This window comes from Anguilla anguilla, chromosome 11 (genome assembly GCF_013347855.1).
Source record: "Anguilla anguilla isolate fAngAng1 chromosome 11, fAngAng1.pri, whole genome shotgun sequence".
Classification (NCBI taxonomy): domain Eukaryota; kingdom Metazoa; phylum Chordata; class Actinopteri; order Anguilliformes; family Anguillidae; genus Anguilla; species Anguilla anguilla.
This window is the reverse complement of record NC_049211.1, coordinates 38,267,484-38,294,984: the sequence shown is the minus strand read 5'-3', so window position 1 is coordinate 38,294,984 and position 27,501 is coordinate 38,267,484. Positions and strand designations below refer to the sequence as shown.

General features: G+C 40.4%; 2 protein-coding genes and 1 pseudogene across 2 annotated transcripts; 2 read left to right on the top strand and 1 right to left on the bottom strand.

Annotated features, from left to right (window-relative positions):
• Nucleotides 1-206: 206 nt before the first annotated feature.
• Nucleotides 207-3,252, top strand: LOC118207659 (green-sensitive opsin-1). Its single transcript, XM_035381452.1, has 5 exons — nt 207-917; nt 1,333-1,501; nt 1,638-1,803; nt 2,183-2,422; nt 2,696-3,252. The coding sequence occupies exons 1-5, from the start codon at nt 557-559 to the stop codon at nt 2,801-2,803; spliced, it is 1,044 nt and encodes a 347-aa protein (XP_035237343.1). The 5' UTR covers nt 207-556; the 3' UTR covers nt 2,804-3,252.
• A 3,659-nt stretch (nt 3,253-6,911) lies between these two features.
• On the bottom strand, nt 6,912-16,824 carry LOC118208047 (annotated as a pseudogene).
• Nucleotides 16,825-17,134: 310 nt separating this feature from the next.
• Nucleotides 17,135-26,517, top strand: LOC118207665 (green-sensitive opsin-3-like). Its single transcript, XM_035381460.1, has 5 exons — nt 17,135-17,516; nt 17,944-18,112; nt 18,239-18,404; nt 24,817-25,056; nt 25,380-26,517. The coding sequence occupies exons 1-5, from the start codon at nt 17,156-17,158 to the stop codon at nt 25,494-25,496; spliced, it is 1,053 nt and encodes a 350-aa protein (XP_035237351.1). The 5' UTR covers nt 17,135-17,155; the 3' UTR covers nt 25,497-26,517.
• Nucleotides 26,518-27,501: the final 984 nt, after the last annotated feature.

The following is a 27,501-nucleotide window of genomic DNA, read 5'->3' as shown; positions in this document are numbered from 1 at the left end:
TTCTTTATATTAAAATGCTTGAATTTGAATGAGGGTAGCAAAGAAGGCATTTTCAGGAAAAATCTGAGGAAGTTTATTCAGATCCTACATGAATGCAGCTTAACATCCAACTCGCAAAGCCTAGATTGGTAATCATGTAAGAACAAGACTCAAGAATGAGGACAAGGAGCTGAGGACAAGGAGCTGACAGACAAGGAACTGACAGACAGATGGACAGCTGCTGTCATGTCCATGCCAACACCTCATTTGCTCTCTGCAAATCTCAGTGGCAATCCTTGGAACGCAAAACCAGAAGTCTCAACAACCAACGTGAATGTCAAATGGCCGATTATGACCAAACTTAACCCTGTCAGTTTGTCTCAATCTCCTTCTTGCTGGCAACCTCTGTGTATAATCCCCAGTGAGACTTCTTAGTAGAGTATAAAACCACACTCAGGGTACCTGGAAAGCACAGGACTGGCACACCACAAGAGCTGACAGTCAGAGGAGACCTGACGTCCCTTCTCCCCTCCATAGATCTTCTCCCATCCTTTCTCAAGAGCCCACACAAGCCAAGATGAACGGCACTGAGGGTAAAAACTTTTATATCCCCATGTCCAACCGGACGGGGTTGGTGAGAAGCCCATTTGAATACCCCCAGTACTACCTAGGAGAACCGTGGCAGTACAAGATGCTGGCTGTCTACGTGTTCTTTCTCATCTGCTTTGGCTTCCCCATCAATGGCCTGACACTGGTGGTAACAGCTCAGCACAAGAAGCTTCGGCAACCTCTCAACTTCATCCTTGTCAACTTGGCTGTGGCTGGCTTGATCATGTGCATCTTTGGGTTTACAATAACCTTCTACACCGCCATTAATGGCTACTTCGTCTTTGGGCCCGTGGGCTGTGCCGTTGAGGGCTTCATGGCAACTCTTGGAGGTGAGACCATCCTCTAGACTCCAGAATTCCAACCTGCTGTGCTGATTGTTGTTGTGCTATATGAATATGTAATAGCAGACTTAAATGATTCTTGCATTCTATTCTAGTGCGTTTACAACTTATTGCTGGATGTGTGTTTATAACATAACCAATGGTGAAGGGCATTAAAACCGAGGTGAAGCATCTTTGAGTAAATTAAATTAATTGAATTACTGTCCTTTTTGGACTGCAAAAGGATTATATCCCTTCTCTATGACATTGTTTCACTGCTAATGAAAGTTTTTGAGCAATCAATAATAATCACACAACAGAGTGGAAAACCAGCCAGGCTGCCACTGTCAAGGTTGAATTGGCAATCTCTTATCAGTCCCTGCTGTACATTGTTAACCACCACCATCTCTCTTCCCTTGCACAGGTGAGGTGGCTCTCTGGTCCCTGGTGGTGCTGGCCATTGAGAGATACATAGTGGTTTGCAAACCCATGGGCAGCTTCAAATTCACCTCCACTCATGCTATTGTTGGTATTGCATTCACCTGGATAATGGCTCTGTCATGTGCTGCCCCACCCCTTTTTGGCTGGTCCCGGTAAGTCAGGCATTTGATGATAAATCAGCGGCCACACTGCATTTGTATTTTTCTATTGAATATGTATTTTTACAATAGCAACAGTTAGGTGTACAACTTCACAAAGAGACCTGACCTTTCCTCCCGTTCAACACAGGTACATGCCTGAGGGATTGCAATGCTCCTGTGGACCTGATTACTACACTCTCAACCCAGATTACCACAATGAGTCCTTTGTGATATACATGTTCGTTGTTCACTTCTTTTTGCCTGTCCTCATCATCTTCTTCGCATATGGCAGCCTGGTTTGCACAGTCAAAGCGGTAAGAATCACACTAAATTTTTTGGGGCAAGTGGGAGCAAAGAACACATTTGTGGGAAGTGAAGTCATTGCTGTTGTTTCCTGTAAATATAGGAGCCCTGAGAGAGCGGCGCTCCCTGCAAAGATTTTGTATGTTAGCTTGGTTCCATGAGCGACCATATTACATCACACCTATTGCCCATTTATTTTTTAAGTACAAGTTTTGGTTTTACAAAATTAAAAGGTGGTAATATATAATTTTGTGTGACAAGCAGTCCGATATAGATTGCCAGTATAAGGTGCCTGTAGCAAACAATACTATTTCTTGTGTGTTTAAATAGTTGACTCTGTTGTACGGCTCTCTTGACCTTGTGTGTCTGTCCTACTCTCTTCCTCCTCAGGCTGCCGCCACCCAGCAGGAGTCTGCCTCCACCCAGAAAGCAGAGAAGGAAGTGACACGCATGGTCATCTTGATGGTGCTGGGTTTCATGGTGGCCTGGACCCCCTATGCTACCATGACTGGCTACATCTTCTTGAACAAGGGAGTAGCATTCACTCCCCAGAGCATGGCTGTACCAGCCTTCTTCTCCAAGAGCTCAGCGTTGTACAACCCCGTCATCTATGTGTTGCTAAACAAACAGGTGAGTCCGGCATTCATGGCAATATAGATTATAACAGACTCTCAATCCCAGGTTTCCACAAATTCCAGGTTATTTTTCACTTTTTATACTGAATGACTACTCAACTCTGGACCTGGAGGGTTCTTTAAACCAGTAACATTCAGTAATCAGGGATCAAATGTGTTCAGTTCAGACTTGTATCAGGTCATTATGTTCCTGGGCAGAATAGAGCCTTGACGATAGCAGCATAAGAACCTGTAGTGCTGATATTTTAACGTCTTTCGTTTCCTTTAGTTCCGTAACTGCATGCTGACTACTCTCTTCTGTGGAAAGAACCCAATGGGTGAGGAGGAGACCTCTACAACCAGCAAGACAGAGGTCTCTTCAGTTTCTCCAGCATAGAAACATCCCTCTGTCTCCACCTTCACTCAGCTCTCGAAGTTCTCACCCTTTTTATTATTTTATGAACTGTATCAAAGAAACTTCTATTTCTATGATTTAATGGATATATGTATGTTTTTTTAAATATATATATATATTGATTTGACTTTGAAATGAAGTGTTGATATTTTCAAGAGATATGGCATCCTATCTTTCAAATATTATATAATCATCTTGCCCTGACCTGTAGCTCTCCAAAGCTCTGGCTTTCTGTTAGCATAAAGGGAATTTGTGACAACAGCTTTCTAAGGAACAAAGCAAAATTATTTCTTTTTTTACTCTTTTGTTACTTGCTGTTATGGGAAGCAATGTCATTCCAGTTCACAGACATCTTCCATGGGTTTGTTGCTCTTGGTCCAGGATGCAAAGCTAGCAGAGCCTTTTAACAGGATGGGCAGTGAATATCTTCACCTGCACCAAAGAGTGACAAAGAAAGTGGGCAGCACAGGACCTAAATTAGAGTTAAGGCTCAATTAGAATCTACTTCTTGGTGGTTTAAACTCCAAGGCTGAGAAAATAGAGTCTGCCCACAAACACAGGGGCAGGGCAAACCCAGCATAAGAGATACATGATGCAGCCTCTTAGCTAATCTACACGAAACAAGGTAAAGTTGAAGATCCAGAGCTGGTCTTTTACATTTTTCATGTTATGCCACACAAATTGGGAGCGTAGTTCGCCACAGCTCAATGCCCTCTTAGTGGTGAGGCATTAAGGGAGACTGACGGGTCCACACGCTTGACTCAGAGGACTGCACTAATGTTTCGGTTGGTTTTGATGAAGTTTGTGATTTTATTTTTGTGTAATTATGGGGCTGTCAATTCTTTTGCTGGCCTGATCAGGCCATTGATTGCTGTACATATTTTATAAATGAATATAAAAAATAGTAGCCTACTAGACTAATGAATTCATGCATCACAAATACCTGTCTCTTGTTGTTTATTGAAGCATCTGCAAATAATTACACATAATTATATTCCAATTTTCAAAATTTGTTCTGAAGAAATCGTGTTTAAACCGTTTAAAATTATGTTACACCTTCACTTCAGGCAATTTAACTGTAGTTGTGATCTTTGCATTGAACAACCAAGTACCGCCAAGTCTAAATCTTCTATGCTACAGAATCCGGATAGCTGGGCCAAATGGTACAACTGTCCTTATTCAGACACAACAAAGCTGTCCAGTTTATGAGAGCTACTACCTGGACTACGTCGTTGGGCTGTGTTACTTCTCTGGACCCGTGCCTCAACTCCGACATGTCCAGCTCGCTCTGGCCTGTGGTTTCCGGAGTTCAGGGAGGAAGTAGCCAATCTCCTCGTGTCTTGGGAAGCTGTAGCCACCCTTGGCTTGGCCAGGTTCCCTTGTCTGCTAATCCGTGGTGCTGCATGCTCCTTTCCTGCTTGCTCCTGCCAGCGCCCTCTGCTGGTTCCCACTGGTGCTTGCAGGCTTGACAAGGACTACTCGCTGAGCCCAGGCTGTCTTTCCCTGCCGAGTCTATACGGATGTGCTCGTGTTAAATCACGACTGAAACAGAGAACACACGGCCCTCCCATCCGCTGTTTAAATTCCCAAATGATTAAACTACTGCTTTCTTTGGGCTCTCTTCTAATACCCCTCAACAGCCAACATGGAAGCGAAGTACCCCATGTTGGAACTGCTCAGTCTACAAACACGCTACTGCAGGTTTCCTTCTACACCCCGGCCGCCCAAAGACTTGGACGTTATTCTGTGCCCGAAATATCTCCACCGTGGCAGCTCAACTCGGAACTTCTCATATCACAAGTCAAACTCTATTCCACCCTTCTGGTCTATGATGCAAAACTGACCTCAGCTCTCTGCGACCAGTTCCTCCAGCACCCGCTCCATTTTCAAACTTTCAAACTGTTCAATGCGTGATCTCTGAACATTAAATCCCCCTTGATTTGCGATTTCATAAATGACAAACATATAAATGTATTGTGTTTGACTGAGACATGTCAACTGCATAAAGAATTTTTTCATCTGAATCAGGCAACTCCGATGGACTACCCTTGCATTTATAAGCCCCGCACTACTGGCCGAGGTGGCGGTGTTGCTGTTATTTATTGTTGTGATGTCAAAGCAAATGTAACTATGCCAACTGGCTCGTCTTTTGAATGTCTTGTTTTTAAACTGTCTGGTTCTCAGGTTGGCGGGTGGTGGATGTTAATATCAAGCCCTGTAGGTAACACCGCTTTAAACACTGGAAAAATGAGTCAGAATGTCCAACCTTAGCCGACGTTTTATAAGATTATTTTGATATCAAGCTGCTCATTATCCATTGTAAGCTGACAAATTGGTCAGCATAAAAAAATAAGCCATATCTTTGCTGTCACTTGATCCTTGTCTTGGTCCACATTTGACTTTTGACATTTTTATGAATATAGCACACAGTAAAATTCCTAATAGAAAACATTTGATCACACATTCCAGTGTGGTATCAAATGCTATCTGCTAAGAGCTGAAATAACACTGTTAGAGCTGAAAGAACACTGGACATTTTACTGTGCAGCTTCTCAGTGCCAGGCTGTATCATTTATCCAGTGGAGTACTCACCCCTGAGGTGAGTACTAATTAACCTGGGAAGATGCTGAAGTGTGTCTATAAACCTGTGCAATGTAGTCTAGTACTTTGGTTCTGGTAGAAGGGCTCCCATCTTCTCAGCATTCAGTTTCAGGCCATCACTATTAAGTCAGTGACCAAATATAGCTAATATAAAAATGTCCTGATGTTGTATTTCTGTGGTGTCTTAGACTGAAAATACCCAGGTATTTGCCATTGCAACATCTATTTCTTCAACTGTGCAAAGTGGGTTGTGTGCTCTTTTGATTGCTTTGTTTATGTCTTGATCCAAATGATTTGCTTGACCACTGTAACTGCAATTACTGAACCTTTCTATTCAGTGCAATTCCTCTTTATACTTCGCTTTGTGTACTATAAAGACTCTCCTGGGTGTAGGAAAGTTCCTTTAGCAACTGGAAGGACCTTGACACCAACTTCAATGTGGTGGTAAACAGGTAAGCGTCCCAACTCTGTGAATAGATCTTTAAAATAATGGAGAATATCATATGCTACACATTTGAACTTCACTTCAGATTTTCTGCATCAGGCCTAGCTGCTGAAAAGTGGCACATCCCAATAAGGTTGGAACATCACTTTTCATGAATGGCAGCTGAATATCACACTTCCTCCTGTGTTCACAATTCAGAACTATTTGATCCAGTGGTGAAATCTGGTGGCCAAAATTGCAAAACAGTCTGCATTCAAACTCAGTGAGCCAAGAGGATATTTAAATTTAACTTACATTTGTGTTTATCCATTTATCCAAAATTTTGAATACCATGTAATGAAAAAATAATGCTGAATACTCTGGTCGTATAATAATAATAATAATAATTCATTAATTTAATTATTATTCTGTTAGGGATTTGTCTAGCCTAGTCATTAGCTTAAGCTCAGCCACAAGCATCTGTATCCACTCAAAAATATTTTAGGTGAAAGAGTAATTTGAGTAATTATGACTCTTAGAAAATGAATTCCCAAGGGTTACCTTTCAGAAGAGATCAAGATTATATCTGTAGTCAAAAAGGTTCCAGAACAGTAACCATTTTATTTTTGGTATGTCCTTTTCAGGCTTCTGTTAAAAAAGCGGACGATTGAGAAGGGGGTAAAAATACTGAGAAATAAAATCACTATAGGGCTCCTATATTTTCTGGAAACAACAGCAATGACTTCACTTCCCATGAATGCGTTCTTTGCTCCCACTTGCCCCTACAAATTTAGTGTGATTCTTACCGCCTTGACTATGCAAACCAGGCTGCCGTATGTGAAGAAAATGAGGAAGACGGGCACACAGAAGTGGCAGCTGAACATGTACATCACATAGGACTCATTGTAGTCTGGGTTGAGAGTGTAGTAATCAGGCCCACAGGAGCATTGCATGGATGTATCGGTGAAAGTGTCCACCTAACCATTTTTTTTAAGTAAAAATATATGTAGCTTATATAAAAATACAAATACAGTATGGGCTGTTGATGATCATCAAATGCCTGACTTACCGGGACCAGCCAAAAAGGGGTGGGGCAGCACATGACAGAGCCATTATCCAGGTGAATGCAATGCTAACCATAGCATGATTGGAGGTGAGTTTGAAGCTGCCCATGGGTTTGCAGGCCACTAAATATCTCTCAGTGGCCAGCACCACCAGGGACCAGAGAGGCACCTCACCTGTGCAAGGGAAGAGAGATGGCGGTGGTTAACAGCAGGGACTGTTGTCAATTCAACCTTCAACAGTGACAGTCTGGCTGGTTTTCCACACTGGTTTTGTGATTATTATTGATTGCTCAAAAAATTTCATTAGCAGCATGGACTGCTGGTAATGCCATAGAAGGCAAGATAATGTCATAGAGAGAAACTATGCATATAATTTGTATGCAGTCCCAAAAGGAAAGTATTTCAATTTAAGCAAGGATGCTTCACCTGAGTTTTAACGCCCTTTAACATTAATGATTTTGTAAACACACAACCAGAAATAAGGTGTAAACATGTTAGAATAGAATGCAAGGATCAGTTAAGTCTGCCGTTAAATATTCATATAGCACAAAAGTCAATAGGTCAGCACAGAAGGTTGGCATTCTAAAGTGTGTAAAGGATGGTTAAATATCTCACCTCCAAGAGTTGCCCTGAATGGCACAGCCCATGGGCCCAAAGGCAACATTGCTGTTAATGGCAGTGTAGAACGTAATTGTGAACCAAAAGCCAAACCATGATCAAGCCAGTCACAGTGAAGTTGACAAGGATGAAATTGAGAGGTTGCCTGAGCTTCTTGTGCTGAGCAGTTACCACCAGCGTCAGGCCATTGATGGGGAAGCCAAAGCAGATGAGAAAGAACATGTAGGCAGCCTGCACCTTGTACTGCCATGGGTCTGCTAGTTAGTATTGGGGCTATTCGAATGGGCTCCTCACCAACCCCATCTGATTGGACATGAGGATATAAAAGTTTTTATCCTCTTGAGAAAGGATGGGAGAAGATCTATGGAGGGGAGGAGAGAAGTCAGGTCTCCCCTGGCAGTCAGCTTCTGTGGTGTGCCTGTTCTGTGCTTCCCAGATACCCTGAGTGTGCTTTTATACTGCTCTTAGTCTCAGTGGGGATTATACATGGGGGTGGGGGCTAGGGGGTTGTCAGCAGGAAGCGGATTGAGAAGAACTGACGGGTTTAAGTTTGGTCATAATCAGCCATTGGTCCGCGTTGGTCATTTGGCTTATGATTTTACCTTCCTAGGATTGCCACTGAGATTTGCGAGGTTTAGAGCGCAAATGAGCAGTTAGGGCATGGAAAGGACAGCAGCTGTCTATTTCTCGGGTCAGCTCCTTGCCCTCATTCTCAGATCTTGTTCCTACATGATCGGAAATCTGGGCCTTTCAAGTTGGATGTTAAGCCGCATTCATCCAGGATCTAAATAAACTTTCTCTGATGTTTCTTGAATATGACTTATTTGCTACCGTCCTTAAAGTTAGGGAATTTTAAAAAAGAAGAAAACAAGAAATACACATACTTTAAAATTGTGACCATTTGTTAATTCAATACTGTTTGAAATGGGATTTCATTAATTGGACCAAAGGGGATACACACACACAGACACACAAACACACACATACATGTATTTGCGTGTGTGTGAGCGTACGTGTGTGTGCAGTGAACATATTTTTTGGGACAAAGACATATTTTTCTTCTTGATTTGGCTCTGTACTCCACAATTTCAGATTTGTAATCAAATAATTCAAATGTGGTTTTTGCATATGCTTTGCTTGCAATGCTTTGCTTGCAATGCCTGCTTGCTTGCTGGCAATGCCTGCTGTGACCCAGACACATCACCAGGTGCTTTGCCCGGCCTTTGCAGCAGCCATCTATAATTCCTGCTTGTTTTGTGGTCTAGTTGTTAATAAAGTTTTCTCTTCAGCATATGAAACACGTGTTCAATTGGGTTCAACTCAGGTGTATAACTTGACAAGCCAAGGGTTTTTCTATTTTTGGCTGTAAAAAACTTCATCAATCTGTTGAATGATGCAGCGTCCAATGAGTTTGGAGCCATTTGGTTAAACTCAAGTGGATGAGATGCTTCTGTACCCTTCAGAATTTATTCTGCTACTATCAGCAGTTGCATCATCAATAAAGAAAAATGAGTCAGTACCCGTGGCAATCACACATGCCCAAACCATAACACTCCACCACAATCTGTGTGGAATTTACCTTTTGCTAATTTACATTTATGCCCCTTCCTTCTACTAACAGAACTCAACCTGAAGAATCACTTGCAGCTCACTTTGTTAATCCCTTTTATGAATTTAAAAGCCTCAATCAAATCACCCCCGCGTCTCCTTAAAGTTTCAAGTTTAGTTCCTAAACTTGAAGAGGTTAAGCATCTGAAGTCTTCCCTCGTGCGAGGCGGTTTATGGAAGTGTGCCCCGAAGGGAACCACTTTGTTTACTGCGCTGACGGGGAGTCAGCAGGCTCTGATAAAGAGACTGCGCTCAGCCGTGAAACATCTCACTCAATCACATTACGTAAAGCTACGTTTCTTCATAATACAGTGTAATCGTGTTTTGTATTGTTGGATACCCGATGTCATGGGGAACAATTTGGTGTCTCAGCAACAAAGGCTAACCCAGTGTAATATGCCTACACAGATAGAGCAAGAAGGGTCATTGATCTGCACTGTTGTGTTAAGATTATGTCCTCATTTGATGACTTGGTGTTTGGCTTTAATCTTTAAATATATGTATGGGAAAGGTGCAGTGGTTCTGGGAGACTCACTAATATGACCTCCTATGCACCATACGCATCTATCCATCTCACTGCACACACTCTTTTGCATCTGTATATTGTCATTATTAAAATACTGTACAATAAATTGCATTTACTTTAACCTGGTGTTCCACTTTGACTCTTACTGCTGGGCCTAGCAGTTTTAAGGTCCTAACATACACATAGAACTAACATACACATAGGATATCTGCACCCCGTAGTCACTCGCCTATACACTAGTACAGGATACACAACTGTATTTATGCAGGCTACACAAGCCAGACACACGTCCTGCATCTACCAAGCTAGATAGCGACCCGTATAGAGCCACACTACTGGCAGAAAGCAGTGTCCTGCTTCTATGCATAACAGTTAGCACAGAAACATTATTAAAACCTACTTTTGGAGTCAGATAATTGAGATAATTAAATGAATCCCATTGCAGTAGCTCCGGATAAGACTACATGCCTTCCTTTGCCATTCAGATGCTTCTGCGGTTTGGTGTATCTGAGGAGTTTCTTACACTCATAACTTTTATCTTTCATACCAGGAACCAATTTGGTTGCTATTCGTTGAACCCTTACCAGTGTCTCTATACCTTTTTTTGTAGTACGGTCCCCGGAACTTCACACAATACTGTAAGTGAGATCTGACAAAGGTACTCAAGAAGATAAGTATAACTTCTTCGGGAATGGTGTGTGTGCTCTGCAATGGATTGGCGATAGATTGTTCTAACAATCTTAAGCTAAAGGTTCCAAGAGATAATAAAAATGAATATAGAAAGAATTAATAAAAATAATAAAAAATAAATGTAATAATATTAATAAATAATATTAATAAGTAAAATTCAAACAGTTCAATTCAGTCAGAACATTTGCATCCAAAGGTAACCAGTTTCTTGATCAGAGTCCTGAATCCTGCCCAGTTTGATTTGGCAGCAGTGTGAGCACATAACAGGAAGCAGGGCAGATATGGAGTGAGATTGGTCTCAATATTATTGATAAATTTGTGTATCATGATCCATAAATAAGAGACAAGTGTGTTTTACTATCCACAAACAAGTATCATTCAACTTGTGTCCTGTAAATTGACATTTCAATGAATGTGCACTGATTTGTACAAACGCATACATATTTGTGAATACATATTTTCTCTTTTACACAAAGGCCTCATACTTCATATATGAGGTATGAGGTATTTCTCCATTGATACCAGGGTTGGGTATCAATGCAGATCAACACAGATTTCGTTGTTTAATTTCAGTGCTGTCTGCACTAACTCGCTCGGTCGACTCGTTAGCAAGCTAGCTAACACTCAACTCGGTCAAAATGTCAAAAGCAAAACTGTCAAAAGTGTGGCTGTATCGAGCCATCTGTACCCAGAAGGATTCAAACAATGGGACGCACCTTTGCAATAAAAATATGTTCTTTATGTCATCGTTCCTTTTACAGAAGGTAACTACAAGTTCAGGTTTCAAAAGTGTTCTTTTAACAGGGGTATCACTTTCAATTGTTTGTCATTTACAGGAAAGGAAAAATGACTGGATCCATGCCTATGTGTTTCTCGGAGCCAGAATGTATGTGTGCTTGCACAAAGTGCCTTGTATGTGTGAGCAACTTGGCCTTTTTATACACTGAAAACAAAACATTTTTCTTCAGCTTTTACATCACCTTAACCAAGCAATGGAAGGAATGTTGCTTCAGTAATCCTCCTCCAACTGTCAAATGAGAAACAAGATCTATTTCTATATAGGAGACCAGGTCTTACTTGTAGTTTTTCTTTATTAATTTATCAATATGGATCTTAAAGTCAGGTTTCTATCAATCCAGATGCTCAGATATTTAAAGTGTTCAAATTGAAAGTATTTAAAGATTCACTCAATATGGGCACCATTAAGTGTGCACATCTGCAGATCAGTATAGTCTGTCCTGTTAGATCTGGTAAATAACGTGTTTAGTTTTGTCTGTATTTAAAACTAGTTTGTGTGCTAAAAGTGCCTTCTGCAAGACAATGAAGGAGACCTGCAGATTTTTGACAGCTTGGGTCACAGTCGAGGCAGAGCAGTAAAATACATTGTATCACCCATTTATAAAATTTGTAAATAATGTGGGACCTAAAACGTAACCGTGAGAGACACCTTTAGTTGTATTAAGGACATTAACAGTAGTTCTACACTGAGACCCGTCAGATAGGTTGTTTTGGAGCCAATTACAAGCAGTTGTATCCAGCCCAATGCAGTTCAGCCTATGCAACAACGTGGATTGAATGGCCATATCAGATGCTTTAGCAGATCCACAAAAAGGGCAGTGCAATGTAGCCCATTATCTGGAGAGGTCACTATCTCATTTAACACAGAGTTGTAGCAGAAATTGTACTATGATCAAGCTCTGAATCCTGATGATTGATTGCTCAAATGGAGTACCTGGGGAGAAAGGCTTTAAGCTGATTCTTAACAATGTATTCTAGAACTTTAGCCAAGCCGGACAGTTTAAAAATAGGGCGATAATTATTAAGGTCACAAGGGTCACCACCCTTATGGAGTAGTAACACATGAATAGCTCCCTGTACTTTAGGGATAACACCGGAGAGAATAGTGAGATTAAAAATATGAGTCAGGGGCTCTACAGTCAGAGGAGCAGAAAGCCTAATAAAAAAATGGGCCAAGTATTTGGAGAATCAAGAGTTGCTTCAGATGTAGGCTCAGACAGATATAAAAAGCCAATATTATTATTACATTCTCAGAAAAGATGCAACAAAATGCCAGTGAAATGCATCGGCTACTAAACTCTGAACCGAACCAGTGTTTAGCCTAATTTGGTAAGGCAGCAAATTAGGACCTTTTTAGTTAACTGTTTTCCAGAACATTGCTGGATCAGCATGAGAGCCAGCAGGAGCAACTTAATTAATTTACTGATTTGACATTCCTTTCAGAGGTGGAGCATTTGTTTCTTAATCGTCTGAAGGCTGGATAGTCCAAGGAGCTACAGGTGCATCTGGCTTAAGCTTCATTTCTCAACTAAATCAAGTCGGTGAGCTCAGATGTAAAACAGGGATTGAACTCTTGAACTCTAAGTCGTCTCGGGGGTGGATGTTTGTTTGTCAGGGGGACAAATGCAAATAAGAAATGGAGAAGAGTCACCTCAGAATCGGGGATACTAGAAATACATGACGAATCGGCAGGGTACAGATCATGCAGCAACCCTTGTGCCTCAAATTTTTAGAGGCTCCTCTTTGTGATAAAATGGTATTTTGATTTCGGTAGTCTAGTCTTAGAATTACATCAGTATGGGTAGATTTCGAAAAGGTCTTTCACATGTATACAGGTAGGAACACTAATCAGTTGACTAAATCCCAGATCAATACTGGTAGACTTCAAACAATCCGAGGATGGGGACAACAAATTGAAGTAAATATCTCTTAAACTACCCACCTCAGAGGACAGGAAAAGAGCCAATATATCTGCTGTAATATTTATGACATCAGCAGCTGCAGATGATGGGTGATAGACTGGCACCACAAGGAAGCTAACATTATGACTTAGTTCTGTTTTAGTGACTAGCAGTTCAAACTGTTTTGGAACAGATACCCTCAGTGATTTAGTTGTATGTAGGTTATTTTAATCAATCAATTCAATCAATTACATTACATTACAGGCATTTAGCAGACACTCTTATCCAGAGCGACTTACACAACTTTTTTTTACATAGCATTTTACATTGTATCCATTTATACAGCTGGATATATACTGAAGCAATGCAGGTTAAGTACCTTGCTCAAGGGTACAACGGAAGTGTCCTTACCCGGGATTCTAACCTGCGACCTTTCGGTTACAAGCCCAGTTCCTTACCCACTGTGCTACCTCCGTCCTGTCTAAATTACATTTATTTAATCAGGGAAGGCCAGTTGAGAACAGAGCTCTCGTTCACAATAGTGCCCTGGCTACAGAGTAGGGCAGATAAAGGTAATAATGAAGCAGTTAAGACGTTTTCTAGGCCTGTTGCATCCGAAAACATTACATCCCTTTGACACAATGGAATCATCGTCAACAGAACTGCTTAGCCACGTTTCAGCGAAAACAAAACATCAAGATCAGTATTGTTGTTCAAAATGTCCACTAAATCAGTTTTGGGAAGAATTCTGCGAAGATTAAGGTGCATCCATCCAAGCCCTTGAGGGCATATACAAAGAGGGGAGCAGGTAACAGAACTAACAGGTGTAGGATTTGGAAGAATAACTGAAATGAGGTTACTGTGTCTCACACCACTTTGTCTGGATACGCTTCTGAAGCTGTGCCGATGTGCAGAAACAGTGGATAAAATAACCTGGGGTCTTTACTTGTCCAGGGAAGTTCTTGGACCAGGGATACACTCTAAGGGGATAGAGCCCTGGCATCAATAACAGTCATAATTCAATCCTTGACTAATATTCCTAACAGGATGCAGGGGCCATCAGGGCTGGGATGAAGACCATACAGCTTCTACAACCCAGATTGTCTCCAGAAAGGGGGCCAGTTATTTATAAAGCACCGTTATGAGAGCAGTTTAAAGAGCCTGCTGTACATTTAATCACCTTCACCTGCAGAGAGAGGCCAAGATAAGATGACCTCTTGGCACATTTTACATGCTTGCTTGAAGGCAGAGGCAATGTTCATTTTCAGAATCTCGGACTGTCTAGGTGTATATCATTTGTTCCAACATGTATGAGTATTTTTGGGAAAGTTGATTATTTCTGTGATAACATCTTCAATTTTGATTTGATATCAGGGATGGGTAGTATACAAAGGATGGTCCAGCAGTTTCAACTCTCACATCACAAATGATGGAGTCTCCAATAATGAGAGCCACTGGAGAGGGAGTCTGACTTATGGAGGAAGAAGCAGGGGAGAAGGTTTCCTGGCGGGGTTGTGGTGGAGGAGGGGAAGCAGGAACCCTGAGTGGAGAGAAACATGGTGACAAACACCAATAACCATCAAATGCCTAGAATCAAGATGAGATACTGAAAGCTCTCTAATACCTGCACTAAGGAAACAATTAAATATACCAGACCAATCAAAAGCACAGACTAAGCCATTGGTCCCAAAAGTCCCAAAACCTCTGGCACGGCAACTTAGTAAATATGGAAAACACTATTTGTCTCATTGGCATCTATTTTTAAAAAAAGAAGCAATTCCTTAGTAAATATGCCCAAAAGTCTCCATTAACTAAGCTTATAGAAATTAAACATCTTAAGTCTTTCCCCATAACTTTTATCTTTCATACCAGGAACCAATTTAATTGCCTATCTTTGAACCTTTTCTAAAGCCTCTATATCTTTATTGTAGTACAGTCTGCAGAACTGCATACAGTACTCTCAGCTTGTTCTGACGAAAGTATCATATAACATTGAATTCCTTGAAATGATACTCAATACTTTTGGCTATATATCCCAGCATCCTGTTGGCTTTATTTAATGATACAGCACAATTCCTAGAACCTGAAAGGCTTCATTTCAATTTTGTTCCTCCCATAAAGTAGTCCTGCCTAATGTTTTTATTTCCCACATGTAGAACTTTACATTTAGCTGTATTGTGTTTTATTTTCCAGCTTTTCCACCCACTTCTGAATTCTGTTTAAATCTTCTGGGATTACTTTAGTTGATTCCAAATGGTGAACTGACCCTCCCAGTTTTGTGTCATCTGCAAATTTAACTAATGTTCCAAACAGTTGATTTTAGTTAGCCTAAGTTTTGGCTTATGTCTCTGACTGCCTTTTTCTTTTTTCTCAGCATCACAATATGGCTTCCTTGACTTTCATTGGTACAACTCTGGTTATCATGTTGACAAAGACTAATCACAGACTCAAAAGGCAATCAAAAGCCTAGAATCAAGATTCGAGACTGACAGCTGAATAACAAGCTTTGAATGGAATCATCTGTTCTCAGAGTTGTGTCATGTCATTTGAATTTTACAACACCGATGAATACACCATTTTGTTCCAAAGGACACTGTTGATGTTGTCAAAGACAAAATGACAGTGACTGTGTGAGTTAATTCCTGGGTTCATTGGCCAGTTTTGCTGAATATCTATCCTGGTGGATTCCTGATAACCAGTTTGAACTGGTTTGACCAACACATGAAAGAGGAGACAATTCCGGCAGCAAGTATAATAGAGGTACTAAAAGGTAAACCATCAAATATCATTTAATATTTTATGAAGTTTGTTGAAATCTCAGTGGGTTGAGATGGATTCAGCGGAGCCGGCCAGAGATTCAAGCCAAATGAGGCCCAACTCCAAGGCTGGATTAGAACTGGGCCAATGGCGGATCTGCACTGGGCTGGATGTGGCCCACTTGCATTTTGGTATCTGGGTTATGTTCACACAGATCAGTAAAAAAAAAAAATACAGATCAGTTCTGGTTTAGAATGAACTAGCAGAAGCAGTCACAATACAATATTATATTCAAAAGATGTGAATGGCGCCTGGACAGTTTTGAAATATTGGAAAGGAAATTGAAAAAATATAGGTGAGACAGACAAATACTACATTTGTGTCAGATCTTTCAATGTGATTTCAGAATAATCAAATCATATGGCTGATTTTTTTTTACTATACCTCACAGTTGAGTTTAACAACACTCAAAGAGTTTTGACAGCATATTCAAAAATTTGAATGCGTTTCAAAAACATTCATACTTAAAACAATCAAATCTTCTTTGTCCCAATTGATGAAATTCCATTTCAGTTATAATGAATGAATCTTCAGAATTTTAAATTATGTGTGTTTGTTCTCTCCTTTTTAAAAATGTCCTAACTTGAATGAGGGTAGCAAAGGAGTCATATTCAAGTAACATCAGAGAAAGTTCATGAGTGTAACAACACTCCCCTTTGGCCCAATTAATTAAATCCCATTTCAAACAGTATTGAATTAACAAATGGTCACAATTTTAAAGTATGTGTATTTCTTGTTTTCTTCTTTTTAAAAATTCCCTAACTTTAAGGACGGTAGCAAATAAGTCATATTCAAGAAACATCAGAGAAAGTTTATTTAGATCCTGGATGAATGCGGCTTAACATCCAACGTGAAAGGCCCAGATTTCCGATCATGTAAGAACAAGATCTGAAAGCGAGGGCAAGGAGCTGACCCGAGAAATGAACAGCTGCTGACCTATCCATGACCTCAGTCATCTTTTCCTCACTAAACCTTGCAAATCTCAGCTAAAATCCCAGGTAGCTAGCATGCTAAGCCTTAACAAACAACATGTAGGTCAAATTGCTGATTATGAAACTTTAAACTTAAACCCGTCAGTTTGTTTCAATCCCTTTCACGTTGACAACCCACCCTGCCCATATGTAATTCCCAGTGAGACTACTTAGAAGGGTATAAAACTACAGTCAGGACACATGGGAAGCACAGGACTGGCACACCACAGGAGCTGACAGTCGGAGGAGACCTGACTTCTTTCCTCCACTCCATAGAGCTTTTCCCATCCTTTCTCAAGAGGCCACACACACCAAGATGAACGGCACTGAGGGTAAAGACTTCTATGTCCCCATGTCCAACCGGACGGGGTTGGTGAGGAGCCCATTCGAATACCCCCAGTACTACCTGGGAGACCCATGGCAGTTCAAGATGCTGGCAGCCTACATGTTCTTTCTCATCTGCTTTGGCTTCCCCATCAATGGCCTGACACTGGTGGTAACTGCTCAGCACAAGAAGCTCCGACAACCTCTCAACTTCATCCTTGTCAACTTGGCTGTGGCTGGCTTGATCATGGTCATCTTTGGATTCACAATTTGCTTCTACACTTCACTAATGGGTTACTTCGTCTTTGGGACCATGGGCTGTGCCATTGAGGGCTTCATGTCAACTCTAGGAGGTAAGACATTTAACCATCCTCTAGACTCTCTTGAATGCCAACCTTCTGTGCTGATCGACCTAGTTCTGTTTGTGATCTATGAATATTTAACGACAGACCTAACTCACCCTTGCATTCTCTTCTGGCAGGTTTACACTGTATTGCTGGATGTGTGTGTGTACAATATAATCAATGTTAACAAGCATTAGAACACAGGTGAAGCATTCTTGCGTAAATTTAATTCATTGAAACGCTTTCCTTTTGGAACTGCAAAAGGATAAAATCCCCTCTCTATGACACTGTTTCACTTTCAATGCAAGTTTTCGAACAATCAATAATAATCACAAAACTGAGTTAAAAACAAGCCAGACTGCTGTTGTCAAGGTAGAATTGGCCATCTCTTATCAGTCCCTGTTGTTAACCACCACCATCTCTCTTCCCTACACAGGTCAGGTGTCTCTCTGGTCCCTGGTGGTGCTGGCCATTGAGAGATACATAGTGGTCTGCAAACCCATGGGCAGCTTCAAATTCACCTCCAACCATGCTATGGTTGGCATTGTATTCACCTGGATAATGGCTATGTCGTGTGCTGTCCCACCCCTGGTTGGCTGGTCCCGGTAAGTCAAGCATTTGATGATAAATCAAGAGGGCTCATCGTATTTATTTTTATATTATATATATTTTACTATAGAAATGATTGTATTCATTGTAAATGAAGTGTATTCTATTCTCATTCAACACAGGTACATCCCTGAGGGCTTGCAATGCTCCTGTGGGCCTGATTACTACACCCTCAACCCAGACTACAACAATGAGTCCTTTGTGATGTACATGTTCAGCTGCCACTTCTGTGTGCCCGTCTTCCTCATTTTCTTCACATACGGCAGCCTGATTTGCACAGTCAAGGCGGTAAGAATCACACTAAATTTTTTGGGGCAAGTGGGAGCAAAGAACACATTTGTGGGAAGTGAAGTCATTGCTGTTGTTTCCTGTAAATATAGGAGCCCTGAGAGAGCGGCGCTCCCTGCAAAGATTTCGTATGTTAGCTTGGTTCCATGAGCGACCATATTACATCACACTGCCTATCTTTTATACTAGCATCTATGTAAGTTTTTGGTTATAATTTTGGTTTTACAAAACAAAAAGGTACAAGTATTTTACTTTCTGTGACCAGCAGTCCAGTATAAATGGCCAATATAATGTGTCTGTACCAAACAGTACTACAGTGCTTTGCCCTGTAAAAAAAATATTTGCCCCCTTCCTGATGTCCTCTATTATTGCATATTTGCCACACTGAATGGTTTCAGATCGTAAGACAAAATATATCAGACAAAGGGGAATTTTCGAAAATTATTATTTCATTGATTTAATGAAAATGTTATCAAAAACCCATATCACCCATGTGAAAATGTAATGAATTAATCAACCAATTAATCAAAATTAATTTATAATTAAATTCAGCTGATTAAACACTGCCAGACTTGATTGCAGCCAGCCCTGTTAAATCTAAAACTCACTCATGTTACCTTATCATCAGAGTGAAGTAGTCACCACAAAGCACACTATGCCACGATCAAAGGAAATTTCAGAAGAGATGAGAAGAAAAAAAGTTTAAATATATCAGTCTGGAAAGGGATACAAAGCCATTTATAAGGCTCTGGGACTCCACTGAACGTCTGACCTCTCTAGCCTCAGCTAAGGACAGCTTTCACGACTCCACAATTAGAAAGAGACTGGGATTCATGGGATTCAAAAATGGGATTCATGGCAAGGTGCCTGGATGATCCCCAAGCCTTTTGGGATAATGTTCTATACAGATGAGTCAAATGTAGAATTTTTGGATGACATGGGTCCCATTATATCTGGTGTAAAGCAAATACAGCATTTCACAGGAAGAACATCATGTCAATAGTCAAACATTTTGGTGATAGTGTGATAGTGTGGGGATGCTTTGCTGCCTCGGGGCCTGGACAACTTGCCATTTTTGAAGAAACCATAAATTCATAAGAAGAATGTGCAGTCTGCAAGTGTAATTGGGTTATGCAGCAAGGCAATGTTCCAAAACACAAAAGCAAGTCCACATCTTAATGGTTGAAAAGAAACTAAATTTAAATTTTGGAGTGGCTTAGTCAAAGTCTTGACTTGAACCCAAGAGAGATCAGGGCTTGAAAACAAAAAAGGAAACAAAAACCAAAACCAGAAACAAAAGGCATTTTTGCAGTAACAGAAACGAAAACACACACAAAATCAACATTACTGTTCCTGAGCAAAAACTTTTAGTGAAAATTTTTTTGTTTTCATTCTGTGCAATTTAACAAATGCCTACATTTCTACTGGCCCAGCTGCCAAAACAAATGACTTTTTAAAAAGAGATTACAGACTGTTTGTATTCAAAGGTGTTAAAATGTTGATCTACAGTACTGATAAAAATAAAATTGTATTCTTTATTAAATATAAATATCTGTCAATCCAAATTATGGGTGAGTTATGGATGAGCTTTATCTTTCTGAGTGGTTTTGACCAATCACAGACATGAAATGTTGATGAATCTGGATTATTCTCTGTTGTCAGAGGATTTTGAATTTCGAAACAAAACACTTGCAGTTTAACTAAGGATAAAACTATTATAGCAGTAAATATATTATCAGCTAATATATAGTCTAGTTAGTTCATTCTCTTAGTGCCTTCACTTGGTAGCAATAATACAGGTAGATGTATTATTTATGATTTTAATGTTACTTTGTAATGGTGCACTACTTATTTACCTGATTGAGACATTTGTCTGTAGGCTACAAAAATTGAATGAATGATAAAGCCGTACCATTGTTATTTATAAGCAATTTTCAGTAAAGAAAGCCTGGCTGTAGTGGTAAATGGTAAATGGACTGCATTTATATAGCGCTTTTATCCAAAGCGCTTTACAATTGATGCCTCTCATTCGCCAGAGCAGTTAGGAGTTAGGGGTTAGGTGTCTTGCTCAAGGACACTTCGACATGCCCAGGGTGGGGTTTGAACCGGCAACCCTCCGACTGCCAGACAATCGGTCTTACCTCCTGAGCTATATCGCCCCAAGCGAGTGGTGGGATCAACATTAACGGATGATCAAGATTTAACCTCGGTTTGTGGCAAGCGGCGATACATAAATGATCAAGTTGTAGCATAGCTTCAGTAGAGCCATCCTTTGCTCTTTGACCCGCGTAAGACTTATTTAGGCTGGGTAAGACTTAATGTAGCCTAGTATACATCGTTTCCTGGCATGATGGTGCAAAATCATGGTGGCAGCAGGCACCCCCAGTGTTAATTTCCCAAGTTGAACTTCTAGATAGCGAGACAGTTTGATTTGGCGAGACTGCCTTCCTGGCTTGCGGGACACAATGGATCGGTTTAATTAAAGTGGGTCTACAAAGCGTAAATGGACTCAGCAGCAGTTCTGCAGAAGGTAACCCAACCCTGCATCAGCAGTTTTTTTAGTTGGTGCTGCTACATGCTAATGCTACAGACGTGCATATTAGAGAAGTGCTTACTAATAGACTGGAAGGCATATTCAGTACTCAGAAAGTCTTATCAGATATTGTAATAGAGGATAAAGAAGTACTGCATTAATTACTTAAACTAAAGACAAACCAGGCAGCAGGTACTGATGGCATATACCCAAGAGTACTCAAAGATCTAGCTGGGATCATTTTTAAACCACTGGCAGGTATGTTTAGGCAGTCCTTAGAAACTGGAGAAATACCTGAGGACTGGAAACATGGTAATATAATAAATATATTTAAGAAAGGGGGCTGTACTGATCCAGGGAACTACAGGCCTGTAAGTTTAACTTGCATAATATGTAAAATACTGGAATCTATCATTAGAGACAAGTTGTAAGTATTTCTTGAAAATAGTAACATTCTAAGGGATAGCCAGCATGGTTTTCGTAAGGAAAGGTCATGTCTGACAAACCTTCTAGTATTCTTTGAAGAAGCTACCAAGTGTTTTGATTATAGCAAGTATGATTTTATCTACTTAGATTTTCAAAAGGCATTTGATAAGGTAACACATGAGAGACTTGTTAGTAAAATGAAGACAGTAGGAATTCGAGGATGTATTTCAGCCTGGATTCGGAACTGGCTACAGGGTAGAACACAAAGAGTAGTAGTAGGAGGGACATTATCTGAGCAGGGAGCTGTTAGAAGTGGAGTCCCACAGGGATCAGTGCTGGGACCACTGCTCTTCCTCATTTATATCAATGACCTCGACAGGGACATAGAAAATGCATTAGTCAAATTTGCAGATGATACAAAACTGGGAGGCCCAGCTAATAGTTTGGAAGGTACTAAAGTGATCCAAGAAGATTTAAATAAAATCCAGAAGTGAGCAGAAACCTGGCAAATGAAATTTAATATAGCCAAATGTAAAGTTCTGCATGTGGGAAATAAAAACATTAGGCAGGATTACTTTATGGGAGGAACAAAATTGGAATGTGCTCAGTTTGAAAAAGACCTGGGAGTAATGGTTGATCAAAGCCTTTCTGGTTCTAGGCACTGTGCTTTCACAGTAAAAAAAAAAAAGGCCAACAGGATGCTGGGATATATTGCCTAAAGTATTGAGTATAAATCCAAGGTTATCATGCTTATCTTATACAATACATTTGTAGACCACACTTGGAGTATTGTGTGCAGTTCTGGGGACCGTACTACAAGAAAGATATAGAGGCTCTGGAAAAAGTCCAAAGAAGAGCAACAAGATTGATTACTGGTATGAAAGTAAAAGCTATGAGGAAAAGACTTAAGATGCTTAACCTTTTCAAGGTTAGTAAAAGGAGACTCAGGGGTGATTTGATTGAGGCTTTTAAATTCATGAAGGGGATCAACAAAGTGAATTACAAGAGATTCTTAAAGTTGAGTTCTGTTAGTAGAACAAGGGGACTTTAAAATGGAAATTCTACAAAAGGTACATTCCATACAGGCATTAGGAAGAATTTTTTCATGCAGAGAGTAGTCAATGTGTGGAATAGCCTGCCAGGTCACGTAGTATTTTACGTAGTAAAATATGCACATTTTAATAAATATTTTCCCAAGACTTCTGGACCAAAACAGCCATTGTTTCAGAAACTGCTGCACATAATGAAACTTATGATTCCAAAAAACAAACCAATGAGGTTTTCTTTGGTTATGAAATCATCTTGGATTTCTACATTGAATTCAATGGGCAGCAAGTGCTTTTGCCCTCAAGCATGCGCAGTAGAGGCCGTTTCCCGCTACTTTCTAGGCTTCACCGCCTGGTCCCTCTTACTGGTGTGGGCGGACCGATTCTTCTCAATGTATCAAATGTATCAAACCTTTCAAACCTCTCGAGTTTTGATACTTTTTCTAAAAAATGGCATCAGTTTCTACATGATACTACATCAATTTGTCGTTCTTCCTGGGCAAGTAGCAGACGTCCTAGTTTGAGAGAACGGTTCATTCGATCTCGTTCAGTGAGTGCACCCTATCTGTCTCAACTCAAGTCCGATTCAACTCGCTCATTCATTGACGTCCTATAGTTCGAGACAGCGGTTCATTCGATCTCGCTCATTCATTGGTTGTTCCGCTTGCTATCATTCAAAAAGATTAATTCTTTCATTTTCGCCCACCACTACCTCTTACCGTCTACAGTTCTTATGTGTGCACTATGGCCTGGCCCCTCCTACCCTCCATAGTTCCAATGTGTGCTCTATGGCTGCTACCAGTGATTACACTTCTGCTAGCTTGCCAATTATTAGGCATACGCAAACCACAATGGGACAGCAAGTGCCTTTAGTTTATCGATGGACGAGTCAGAACTTGTCATGAAGCTGGATTTTGAGGATATCCTTTGTGACCGCTTTTGGTAGGAGAAAGAAGACCTTCGAGGGTGAGTCACATTTTATTTATATCATGGTGATTTCATTTTGCATAGCCTAATATATTATTGGTAATGCTTTACGCGTACCTTCGGTTTTCTTACTGAAAATGAGTTGGCCAGTCAGTGCAAGTTATTGCTACGAGTACAGCTCCGAGTTGCTGTGCTGTTGCTCCGTTGTGTAACAATAAAGCTGGGTGATACAATATAATTTTTAATTTTAGGCTACTGTGTAAGTTATGTCAGTAGATTTGATGATGCTAACTATTAGCTCTCAACGTGGATAATGCTGACATTGCCATCCGTTTATGTTCATGTTGGATGTAATTAATGTGATTTATAAAGCTCGTATTTCAATTACCTCTGTACTACCCAAGACCTTGTAAATACCTGTTGATCAGATTATTTGCATGTGATGCCGTGAGTGATTTGACAGTAGAGTCTTTTCCAACAGAATTTCCCCCTGTTATTTCCCTATATCAAAGAAATTTGCACATGGTTATTTTGTCATGGAGCTGTAATGGCCATGCCAGGTTATTCAGTGCTAATGCAGTGTGATACTGTCTGCCCACTGTGTTTTTCACCATCCATAGGTTTCTTTTTCTAAACCGTGGGTGGTAATGGGGTAGGGGCTTCATGTAGGCAGTTGTGGTTAATACAGCAGTCAAAAACCACATGCATCTCACAGAAGGACTGCTGCACCTCTAAAAAAAATAACTGTTCCCTTTATTCTTCTTTATCATTATTTTTGGAAACATGATCACAAACAGGTTTTGAGACAGGCAACTGGGCTGGTCTCAATGCTTGCCAGGTGGGAGAAAAGGAACAAAACTGACCAGTTTCCGTTTCGTTCTAACCAGTTCAGAAACATTATGTTGCGGGTGGAACAAAAGAACAGAAATGTTAAAATTTTGATTCTGTAAAGCGCTTTGGATAAAAGCACTATATAAATGCAGTCCATTTACCATTTACCATTTGCTCGAAGCAAACAGATCAAAAAATAAATAAATCTGATAGAGATGCTGTGGCAGGACCTGACATGAGCAGTTCATGGTCGAAAGCAGTTATGCAAAGAAGAGTTGGCCAAAACTCCTCCATAGTGATGTAAAAGACTGATATCAAATTACAGGAAATATTTGGTTGCAGTTATTGCTACTAAAGGTGGTGCAACCAGTAATTACATTTAAGGGGGGAATTGCCTTTTCACATGGGCGATATAGGTGTTGGACAACTTTTTCAATTAAAAAAATGAAATACTTTGTATGTTTACTCCCTTTGTCTAATATTACATTTTGTCTAAAGATCAGAAACCATTTTGTGTGACAAATATGCATTAATAAAGGAAATCAGGAAAGGAATGTACTTTTTCATGTATTTCTTGTGTGTTAGATGGTTGGCTCTATTGTACGGCTCTCTTGACCTTGTGTGTCTGTCCTACTGTCTTCCTCCTCAGGCTGCTGCCACCCAGCAGGACTCTGCCTCCACCCAGAAAGCAGAGAAGGAAGTGACACGCATGGTCATCTTGATGGTGCTGGGTTTCCTGTTTGCCTGGACCCCTTATGCTAGCTATGCTGGCTACATCTTCTTTAACAAGGGTGTAGCATTCACTGCCCAGAGCATGACTGTACCAGCCTTCTTCTCCAAGACCTCAGCCTTGTTCAACCCCATCATCTATGTGCTGCTAAACAAACAGGTGAGTCCGGCATTCATGGGAATATAGACAAAATAGACTCAGTACTTTCTCTGCCTTTAAAAAAAAATCCTGATTATTTTTCACTTTTTGTACTGAATGACTACTCAACTATGGACCTGGAGGGCAGCAATACAGCAGGTTACTGGTTCTTTAAACCAGTAACATTCAGTAATGGGTACCAAATGTGTTCGTGTTCCGTTCCGTCTATGAGTTCTTGTATCAGGTCATCATGTCAGAATACAAGAAAACACAGAATAGAACCTTGAAGATAGCAGCATAAGAAACTGTAGTGCTGATATCTAAATGTCTTTCTCTTCCTTTAGTTCCGTAACTGCATGCTGACTACTCTCTTCTGTGGCAAGAACCCAATGGGTGATGATGAGTCTTCATCTGTATCTACAAGTAGCAAGACAGAGGTTTCTTCAGTTTCTCCAGCATAGAAACCTCCCTGTCTCCACCCTCACTCAGCTCTCCAAGTTCTCACCCTCAACCTATTTTACAAACTTTTTCAAAGAAACTTATATTTCAATGATTCAATGGATATATATATGTTTTTCTAAATGTATAAATATTGATTTGACTTTGAAATTAAGTGTTGATATATTCAAGAGCTATGACATCCCATCTCTCAAACATTACGTAACCCTTTTACCCTGAACCTTGTTGATCTTGCATTCACTTTCTATTAGCATAACGGGACTTTGTGACAAAAGGAACAATGTTTTCTAAGGAACAAAGCAAAAATGTTCCTTTTTTTACTTTTTTGTTGTTTGCCATCATGGGAAGCAACGTCATTCCAGTTCACAGACATCTTCCATGGGTTTGTTGCCTTGCATATAGTGAATGCAGGACATCAAGCTGAGCCGTTGTACTGTGATTCTTGCGGTATCCACTGCTGACACCCCTCCCCCTTTCTAAGCAGTCCCTTTAAGACTGCATCAGCTCTTGGTCCAGGATGCAAAGCTACATTAGTGCAGATCCTTTCAAGCAGATGGGCAGTGAATATCTTCACCTGCACTAAACAGTAAAGAAGTAAGTGAGCAGCACAGGACCGAAATTAGAGTTATTGCTCCATTGGAATCTACTTCTTGGTAGTTAAAACTCCAAGATTGAGAAAGAAAACAGAGAGGTAAGGCAAACCCAGCATAGGAGATACACAAGACAGCCTCTTAGCTGTTCTCCATGAAGCGAGGTGAATTTGAAGATCCAGAACTAGTCTTGAAAGGTCCACTGTTCCTTTGAATACTCTGTAAAGAATCGGTGGACCTGCCCTCATCAAGGGAGACTGCCAGGTCCACAAGCTTGACTCAGAGGACTGCGCTAATGTTTTGGTTGGTTTTGATGAAGTATGTGATTTTATTTTTGTGTCATTATGCGGCTATCAGTTCTTTTGCTGGCCTGATCATGTCATCGATTGCTGTACATATTTTATAAATGAATATAAAAATAGTGCTAGACTAATAAATGAATGCATCACAAATACTTGTGTCTGGTTGTTTATTTAACCATTTGCAAATAAGTACATATAACTGTATTGCAATATTAAAATTTTTTTTGAGGAAAACATTTTAAATTAACAGTTTAAACAGTTTAAATTAACTTCATGCCTTCAATTCAATGGATCTCATTTTTTCACCATTTCGGGTTCAGGCCATCACTTCTCTGGGGTCTTAGACTGAAAATACCTTGGCATTTGTCGTTTCAGCAACTATTTTTGCAACGGTTCAAAGCCCTTAGTTTTCTCTTTTATTTGCTTTGTTTATGTGTTGGGGATCGATGCATATCCAAATGACTGACTTGACTACTGTCTCGCAGTGACTGAACCATTCAGTGTAATGCTTCTTCATTCCTCAGTTTGTTTGCCATAGGAACTTTCCCGGGTGTGTGTATAACTGGGAAAAACCTTACAATTAACTTCAATGTGGCAGTTACCTGGTGTCTGCTCCAGATAGTGGGATTGACAAGTTGTCCAGATCTACTAAAATGGAATTCAGGAAATCCTGGATTATCGGTTTCAAACTCAAGGATCAGCGACAGCCTGTGTCACTTACTGTTGCAACTTACGCTCTGCTAGTGACCCGCCATCTGACAGGCCATCTGACGCGGAAGGTCAGACTAAACCTGACCTTCCGCGTTGCGCTCGGTGAGGTTCGTTAGGCAGACACTTTGCTTTGCATGTGAACCTTTTCTGATCATGCGCCGTGAAAAAAAAAAAATAATAATTTAAATCCTGTAAGAAAATAATGTCAGGAAGGCAGCAATGTCGCCAGTGAAAAAACATTTCATGAAGAGGGGAAAAAACTGTGAAATCTTGTTCTTTTATGGGATGGCCATTAAAAAAAGTGTTATTTCTGTTATTCTACATGAGCTTGACAGTGGTTTGAAGAAGAAGAAGAAAAAAACAGTGAAATACAAACATTTACAGTGTGGTGTGGCCTTCCGGGG

Bases quoted from the DNA above. Each gene is read 5' to 3' on its own strand.
- LOC118207665 (XM_035381460.1), top strand. From the start codon at position 17,156: ATGAACGGCACTGAGGGTAAAGACTTCTATGTCCCCATGTCCAACCGG. The intron at 18,405-24,816 runs GTAAGAATCACA...CTTCCTCCTCAG, and splicing joins TGATTTGCACAGTCAAGGCG to GCTGCTGCCACCCAGCAGGA. The intron at 25,057-25,379 runs GTGAGTCCGGCA...CTCTTCCTTTAG, and splicing joins ATGTGCTGCTAAACAAACAG to TTCCGTAACTGCATGCTGAC.
- LOC118207659 (XM_035381452.1), top strand. From the start codon at position 557: ATGAACGGCACTGAGGGTAAAAACTTTTATATCCCCATGTCCAACCGG. The intron at 918-1,332 runs GTGAGACCATCC...TCCCTTGCACAG, and splicing joins CTTCATGGCAACTCTTGGAG to GTGAGGTGGCTCTCTGGTCC. The intron at 1,804-2,182 runs GTAAGAATCACA...CTTCCTCCTCAG, and splicing joins TGGTTTGCACAGTCAAAGCG to GCTGCCGCCACCCAGCAGGA.